Raw genomic sequence first — 8,548 nt, 5'->3', positions numbered from 1 at the left:
CCCGGGTGTTTCCAGCTGGCCCCCTCTCTGGGCTCCTCCTCGGAGCTTCTGCCAGCTCCCTCGTCAATTTCGCCGCTCCTCCTCGGCGCTGCGGCTCTCCCAGCCTCCGTCGCTCCCGGCGCTGCTGCAGCCTATTTGGCCCACGGCCAAGGCCCCTTGCGGGTGCCCGGTTCCACTCCTGTGCTTCCCCCCCGGGCTTCACGTCCTCTCGCAGTGCGCCCCCTCTGCCTTCGGGGCCGCGTTTTATTTCCGCTGAGTGGCGCCTCTCTCTGACGTCACTCCGCCCCAGTCGTATGAAAGCGCGGCTAACGAGCCGCGCGGGTGGTTCCCCGGCCTGCATGCCGCCACTGCTCCCACCTCCTGCGAAGCATAAGTGAATATTTCCTCTGGCTCTGGGCCGGGGTCTCCCTCTAGTCCCGTTGTCCCTGGGACAGGGTACTTTAAAGTAAAGCTTGTTCGACAAGCTTTAGTTCAAGGTGCCTTGCTGCCATTTTTCAGCATGGGGACACTGATATATGTAATGCTTCAGGCACTTTAATAATAGTAATTCTTATTATTACACTGATACATGTAATACTTTGGGCACTAATAAAAGTGTCCCCCTCTCAGAGCATGTTTATACATGCCTAATGATATGAACAGGTTGGATCAGTTACTATTACTATTATTTGTAAATTTCAGTGGGATCCTAGTGGGTGAACTGGACATGGAGTCTTAGGTGGTGAAGGAAAAATACATTTCCTAGTGTAATTTACATGCTTTGTATACCAGTGTAAATTACTTGATCATTAGGAAAGGACAGACAGGCAGCTGCTCTGGAGTAGGTGCATCTGATAGGTGTATATATATTCCTACGCCTCACTGCTGGGAACCCAGGGAGTAGGTAATCATAGAAACATAAAAAAGTAGGAATGGAAGGGACCTCTTGAGGTCATCTGGTTCAATCTCCTGCGTGCAGCAGGATCATCTTTGTCCAAACCATCCCATACAAGTCCTTGCTTAACCTATTCCTAAAATTATACAGTCAATCCTGTCGTACAACTACAAGGTATATTGTCCAAATATACCAAAAACACTGTAATCTCCAATGGTAAAGCAGGAGCATAAGGGCTGTCAGTATCATGCTGCTTCAAGGGTTGTTAAAATGCACTTGAGAGGTCCAAGAAGTGGGTCATGTTCCCTGATAACAAGGAGGGCAAAACGCTCACAATCCATACCAGTCAAACTGGGCTAAGCCTCTCTCCTGATCCCAAATGTGGTGATTGGTCTGACCTTGAGTGGAAGGTCGAGGCCCTCTTATGGGCCTCTGAGTTAGAATCCCAGCAGCAGCATTGGCACATGCCAGTCAAAATCTTCAGCCTTGGCTGCAGCTAGCACTCAATGCTTCTGAGGAAGACAAAAAAAGAACCCTTCTATGTGTAGCAATAGAAGGGGGAAAAATTCCTTCCTGGCTTTGTGAGACAACCAGGAAAGCCCAGAAGCATGGGAACAAACACCCTCCATTGTGCTCTGCAACCTGGGGACAGCAAGCATAATTCCACAAATCTCACCCTTTAACTGGACAACCAGAACTCCCTTTTCTAAGGACCTTGTTACACATTTTACTTTATGCTGCTCAGATGCTCACGGGTATTAGTGCTAACTTTGAGTTTGGAGCAGTCACATCCTAAGGCTAAAAAATTTCTCTGACTTCCCCCCACCTGTACAGCTGTGACTTGCCACTTGAGGGCTGGCAAGCTGTGGGGGTGACTAGGAGTTACAGCTCCGAGTTGCCACTACAGGGCTGGTGAGCCAGACAGGCTTCTATCCTTGCTCTAGGGTGTGTGAGAGATGGGTTCTGTGGGGGCAGGAACATGAAGCTGGGAGGCAGAGAGTTAATGGGATGGGGTGGGTAATGAAATAGAAGGTGGAAAGGAAATGGGGGTGGGGGAAGGGTGGCAAAATGAAGGAAGTCAACCACGGAAGAATAAAATAAAAAGAAGTAAAAAATATATTAAAAAGAAAGAGGAAGTAAATTAAAGAAGGCTTAATAAAGTTAGGATTTGGGATTGGGATTGAGGAATGGGGGGTGCTGGTTGGGCTTCCCAGGGTGGTTAGAAGGTAGGAGCAGTAAGGAAGGTGTTTTGGGGCAACTGCTGTCCCTGCTGTGGGAAGGAGGCCCAGCTCATGGGGATCCAGTCTGATCCCTACTTTGTCGCCTTCCACCCACCCTAGGCCCCACTCTTGAACCTCACTGTTCCCTGCAACCTGGCTAGCTGGCATGTGCTCTGCAGGCTGTTTGCATGGGGTTGCAGTCCTGGGGATGGGAAGGTCACACTCCCAGGGATGGGAAGGGGGAGTTGGCCTGGTGCCAGAACTGCCCCCCAGGCAGTATAGAGTTCAGGGGCTGGAAAGTTTGTCCACACAAAACAAGAGGGCTTGGGAGGGGACACTGCATCCTGGGAAGCTGGAGGACTGCAAGTTGGGTAGTTCATCTGTGGGGAGTGGCCATACACTAATGGAACATGAGCTGGGTAGCACAGATCAGAGATAAACCTACCCTGGAGTGGCATAACTTTAAGCCACCTAAAGTGTGCTTAAAACTAGATTCAGTTGTTAATGTGTGGATAATCCAGGGATTAAGAGCTCCAGAAGCCACCTAAAATTAATGTGCAACAAGGCCCTAATATCCCCTCCATTATTTTATCTCAGCTGCTTTATTCTTCTTTTGTAACTAGTTGGTTGTAGAGCTCAACTTCATTCTCCCTGCTGCTGAGCATGGTCTTCTCCAATATCCACCTACTGTAGGCGGCACAGCTTTTCTCATTATCTCCTAGGGGGTGTGTGAAACAGGCCATATTCAATTTGGATTCGGCCTGAATTGGGGAACAGTGATTTGATTCATTGATTTGGATCACTGTCCCTGATTTGATTTGATTGAATCGGAATCTGAAGATTAGATGCTGATTTGGAGAATCAGCGATTTGGCCATAGACACAGGTTTAAATGTTTTTTCTACATTCCTTGAGGTACCAGGTGTGGCTTGTGAATGCTGCGATGGTGGGGTGACAGGAGTGCGGGGGCAGGGGGGTCCCACTGCATGCTCAGCTGTGGACTTGGAAGCAGACCAGAATTACTTCCGGTCCACTTTCGGGTCCACTGCTGAGTGCATGGGGGACACCCCTCCACACCCCCTCAGCTCGGTGATTGGCTGTGGGGGTGCCCCCCAGACCCAGAAGGCACCAGTTACTGAGCTGGGGGCGGGGAGTGAGGGAAGGGTCCTCCACATGCTCTGTGACAGACCTGGAAGTGGACCGGACATGCTTCTGGTCCACTTCCGGGTCTGCCGTTGAGCATGCTGGGGACCCCTCCCATGCTCCTGTGGGACATTTCATCCACCTCACCATCTCAGCATTCACGAGCTGCCTGGCACCTTGAGGTATGTAGAAAAAACATTTAAAGCCGTGTCCATGTCCGAATCATTGAATCTCTCCGAATCAATTTGGAGGGTTCCGATTCGGTTCAGAGAGATTAAAGGGTCTCCTGATTCGATTTGGATTTGGAGATTTGGCTGCTGAATTGGGCCGAATCTCTGCCAAATCAAATCAGCGACCAAAGCTTCACACAGCCCTATTATCTTCCAGTTTGTGGGGTTGGGGGAGGAGGGCAGGGGAACGGACCTTTTGGGCTTCCGGCTGTGTGCTTCAAAAAGCAACTTCAGCGTAGTTACTCCTAGATCTTCCCTGACCTATACTTATCCAACCTCTTATTGAAAATTTCCAGTGATGAAAATTCCACAGCTTCCCTAGGCAGTCTATTCCACTGCTTTATTTTTCTAATAGTGAAGAGGTTTTTCCTGATATCCAATCCAAACCTACTTTGCTGCCACTTCAAGTCATTGGGATATGTCCTGCTCTTTGCAACAATGGAAAAAAGGTGTGCTCCCTCTTTTTGCTCTTTATAGGAGACCTTCAAATATTTTAAGGCTGCTATCCTATCCCCTCTTAACTATCTATCTTGCAAGCTGAAAGTGCCTGTTTCTGTCAACCTTATATGGTTTGCCAAGTAAAGAGGCACTGGCACCTCCTGTGTCTTGCACCTGATGTGCCTGTTGATGCATCCCAAAACTGAAAAACTCCTATTGACTGCAGCCTTTTGTGAAGCTGTATCACACTGCAGACTTGTATTGATTCTATTCCATCCAGACTGTTAGATGCTTCTCTGTAGTGCTGCCACCCAGCCAGTTGTCACCCATTTCACATTTATGTTTTTGATTCTTCTTGAGGTATAGCATCTTGCATTTGTCAGTATTTAATTTCATCCTCTTGGCTTTTGCCCAGCTTCCTAATCTATCAAAATTCCTCTGAATTGTGCTCATGTCCTTTAGTATGTTTGCACTCCTTCACAGTTTTGTGTCCTCCCTCTGCAACTTTGCTCAAGAAGCTATCTATTCCAGTTGGCAAATCATTAACAAACATGTTGAACAGCACTGGGCCGAGGACAGACCCCCATGGGCTCCACTTGGAACTTCCTGTCATTTGAATATGGATCCATTTATAATTCCCTTTAGCTAGTGAACCAGTTGTTTATCCACATTGTAGTAATTTTATCTGGCTTGAATGTGGAAGTTTGTCAAAAGCCTTGCTGAAGTCCAGTACACTATATCCATTGCATTCCCTTCATCCACCCAACTATTTATTTTGTCAAAGAAGGACGTCAGATTTGTTTGGCATCATTTGTTCTTAGTAAATCCACACTGGCTGCTTGTGATCAGACTTTCATCTTCCAGATGTGTGTAAATTACTTTCCTGATATGCTCCAGTAGCTTCCCAGGTGTTGAGGTGAGACTAACCTGTTATTCCCCAGGTCCTCCTCTTTTCCCTTTTTTTAAAGAGCGACTCTATGTTGGCCCTCTTCTGGTCCTCTGCTGTCTCACCGGTCTCCCATGATTTCATTATATTATTGTCAAGGTCTGTGAGATCTCTGCTAGTTCCTTTAGTACCTTGGGATTAAAGCTCATCAGACCCTGATGATTTATTAATTGAGACCTGTCAAAAGCTCTCTGTTTCTTCTGTTATCTCAACCTCCAGTTTGTCCCCTCCCTTATCCAAATAATCCTTATTAGCTGTTTCACTGCAACTTAATTTTCTGTGAAGTCGGAGGCAAGGTAGCTATTGATTAGCTTCGCCTTCTTTGAATCTTCTGTTAACTGGTCACCTTAGCTTTCAGCAGTGGACCCAAAGCTTCCTTATTCTTCCTTTTCTGACCAACACATTTATAGAACCTCTTCTTATTCACTTTAACTTCTCTTGCCAGGTGAAACTCTTTTTTTCACCTTTGCCACCTTGATTTTGTTCCTGCAGGTTCTTACTAATTTCTGGTATATTTACTTGGTGACCTGCCCATCTTTCCATTGCTCGTATGCTGTATTATGAGGCATCCTGGAAGTTTGCTGCGTAGCCACATTGGTTCTGTTGCCATTCTTTTTGTGCTCCCATTGTGTTGGGAAGCTCAACAAGATGCTATTCACAGCCCTTTTTATCCTTCAGTTTCTCCTCCCATGGCACCATACCTACTATCTCCTTGAATCAGTTGAAATACAATTTTTTGAAACCCAGTGTCTTAGTTCTGCTGACTTTATGCTTTCCCTGTCTCATGAAGTTTATGAGCAAACAGCTATTCTGAGATGGATGTGGAGAGACAATAATTAAACTGATGCAATTTACACATTAATTTTACCCCAGATTATTTTGGAGATAATTCTTCACCAAGTTACTGTAGTTTTGGGGTGTATATTGTCTGTCTGCAATTTTTCACACCAGTGTGATACTGATTCGGTGGTGTAACCATGTCATCTGTTCATGCCTTCAGCTATTCTTTGACCATTAGAGGTGGTCCCTTCAGGACAGGGGTAAAGATAGTTGGACCTTCAAAGAGACAGAAATTTTATTTCTTGAAACATCCAGAGATTTCAAAGTGTGTTTTATTGCATATTAGAGTTAAACCTTGAAGTTTTGAAATTCCTTACAAAGGAAAAGAATTTAATTTCAGAACGATCAAAATTGCTTTGATTTAATTCTCTAAAAAAATACACACAATTAAAAAGTTCAAAAGATAAATCACCTCAGAATGACACATTTCATTTAGAAAACGTTGGAAAGAATTATTTTGACTTTGTCCAGACTTTTTTTTTCCCAAAGCAAAATTTATATTAAAAAGTGACATGATCTTGTAGAGTATTTCAATAGGCTTGGTTTTCTGAAGACAAATAGTTTGGCTTATATTTTTGCAACTAGCTCTAGGTAAAGCATGTTGTCAAGAAGGTAAAGAGGAAGCTTGCATTGTGTTTGCCTTTTGCTATATGTACTCTGTGGCTAGAGAGAGAATTTCTAGTTCAAGTATTGTCAAAATATATTTCCTGGACACCAAATTAACTAAAAAAAGGGCTTTTAAGCATGAAGGAGGGAAATAAAGAAGCAGTAGTAATATTTAACATGCCTTTAAATTTAACTGCCTTCACAGTGATTCACCATTTTTCAACAAAACAGAGGAGAATCAAAGCAATAAAGGAAATGGCCAGGGTGTTGATGCCTGGAGGCCAGATGATGATTTATGTTTGGGCTATGGAACAAAAGAATCGTCGCTTTGAGAAACAAGATGTTTTTGTTCCTTGGAATAGGGCCTTGTGCTCCCGGCCTTTTTCAGAATCAAATCAGACTGGGGATAAGAATGAACTTAATGCTAAGAATCAGGATATACACCTACAACAGTTTACAGGCTCTGAGTGCCCTTACGCAGTTAATCCTAAATTGGATTTTGATTCAAAACATTCCCACAGTACAGACCATTGCTTACCAGGAACCTGTTGCATGAAAATGTCTGAAGAAGAAAACAGATTCTATAGGGCACTGGGGAGATCTTTTCGTTTGTGGTTTTTCTCCAGATCCCTTGATGAATCAGCTTTGCGAAAGCAACCTGAAAAGGTGAAGCAGGAGAAGAACATAGGCAGATGGACAAATAGCGCAATATCCATTCAGCCTTCAAGGCACTGCAGTTTAGATTTAGGTCATCCTGGGCCATTGTTAAAAGAACAAAGTTTAGATGATGATGAAGTGTTTCTGGAAAATGCGTCTCTTGGGAAAGCACAATGGATGGCAGCCTCAAATGCAACAAGAGATTTAAGTGGAGAGCATGACATTCAGAGCAAGCATGAAGAAACATCATCATTAAGTGGCCCTATGGAAGACAAAGATTGCAGCTGTACTTGTAAAAAGGATGAAGGTGATAAGTCTCCAGCTAGCAAACTCTTTAAAAGAACTTCAACAACTGACTCTACTGATTCAATTTTGGATGCAGCAGTGGCTGTTGAAGATCAGACTACTGGCACATTGGATACAAAAGCCTTCATGCGTTATTATCATGTTTTTCGGGAAGGGGAGCTATGCTGTCTAGTAGAAGAGAATGTGCCTGAGCTTCAGATTCTTTCTTCTTGCTATGATCATGGGAACTGGTGCATAATTGCAGAGAAGTTAGGAAAATCACTGCAAACAGAACAACACAAAAACTTCAAGGTTGCATAATTTGAGCTGCTGCTTGTATTCTTGTGATTGTGCAAGGTAAAATGGAATTTCTGTCTTATATAGGTGTGTGCCATCCATTCCTGATTTTTCTGTGTATATTTATTTGTAAATACTGTAAATAAGAATGTATGTGGCAAATGACACTTATGTTTTAGTAAAGATAGGCTTTTACAAAGTTCAAACCTGAGAGTTTTATATTGCTTTTAGCAAATGTCTGAGTTTTTTAAATGTATTTTTATTAAAAAAGAGATGATTTTTATAAGATAAGGATCAGGGCATCTCTTATGATAAATATTCCCCTTGACAACAGTGAGGCTTGGTCCTGAAAACACTTAAGGGTGTGTGTTACTTTACTCACTATCCCCCTGATTCTACAGTCCCATGCTTCTAAGATGCCTATTTGGGGACTTACGCACATGTTTAAAGTTAAGCATGTGCTTAATTACATTACATTACTGTAGTTCAGAATGATCCCATGATACTTTATTATTGTTGGTAAAGTTCATTCATGGGCATAAGCATTTGGAAGATCAAGCCCTGAGTAATTTATTATTCGTTTTTCACAGTCTGGAGAAAATGAGTCAGCTGCATGTGATCAAGATTTTGTTTTTTTTAAATAAACTAGTTTATGCTTGAGGTTGGTATTCAGTCTTATGTATTCTCCATCAGAAAGAAACTAACTTATTTTCTATGGTTTTAGAAGTTATTTTAGGTCATCTGTAAATAAAGTTTACCAACACTAGTATTAATAACCCATTAACTAATTTAACAAGTAGGGAAAATCAAATCTATGTGATATGCATATACACGGGGGCTACATGAAATTAGTATGATTCCAATGTCGTAGCTTAGTTTAAAAAGCTTTCTTGGCTATTATATTGCATCAACTCAGTTAGGTGACACGGTATGCTTTCTTTTGTCTTAAACATGTCCAGAGAAATGCAGAGGCAGAAGACTTGAGTTCAAGAAATACAGTTCTGTATTTTCTC

The 8,548-nt window shown here is 43.2% G+C and overlaps 1 protein-coding gene across 1 annotated transcript in view; it reads left to right on the top strand.

Annotated features, from left to right (window-relative positions):
• The window catches only part of TRMT9B (tRNA methyltransferase 9B (putative)), a 38,748-nt gene extending 30,562 nt beyond the window's left edge, over nucleotides 1-8,186 (top strand). Inside the window, exon 4 of the mRNA XM_006020528.3 lies at nucleotides 6,502-8,186. Coding sequence (XP_006020590.1) covers nucleotides 6,502-7,559 — 1,058 coding nt within the window. The 3' untranslated portion in view covers nucleotides 7,560-8,186. The remainder of the gene's footprint in view (nucleotides 1-6,501) is intronic.
• Nucleotides 8,187-8,548: the final 362 nt, after the last annotated feature.

The sequence above is a fragment of the Alligator sinensis genome, unplaced genomic scaffold, assembly GCF_000455745.1.
Source record: "Alligator sinensis unplaced genomic scaffold, ASM45574v1 scaffold516_1, whole genome shotgun sequence".
Lineage (NCBI taxonomy): Eukaryota > Metazoa > Chordata > Crocodylia > Alligatoridae > Alligator > Alligator sinensis.
Note: the sequence above shows the minus strand (reverse complement) of the source record. Positions and strands in the feature narration are given on the sequence as shown.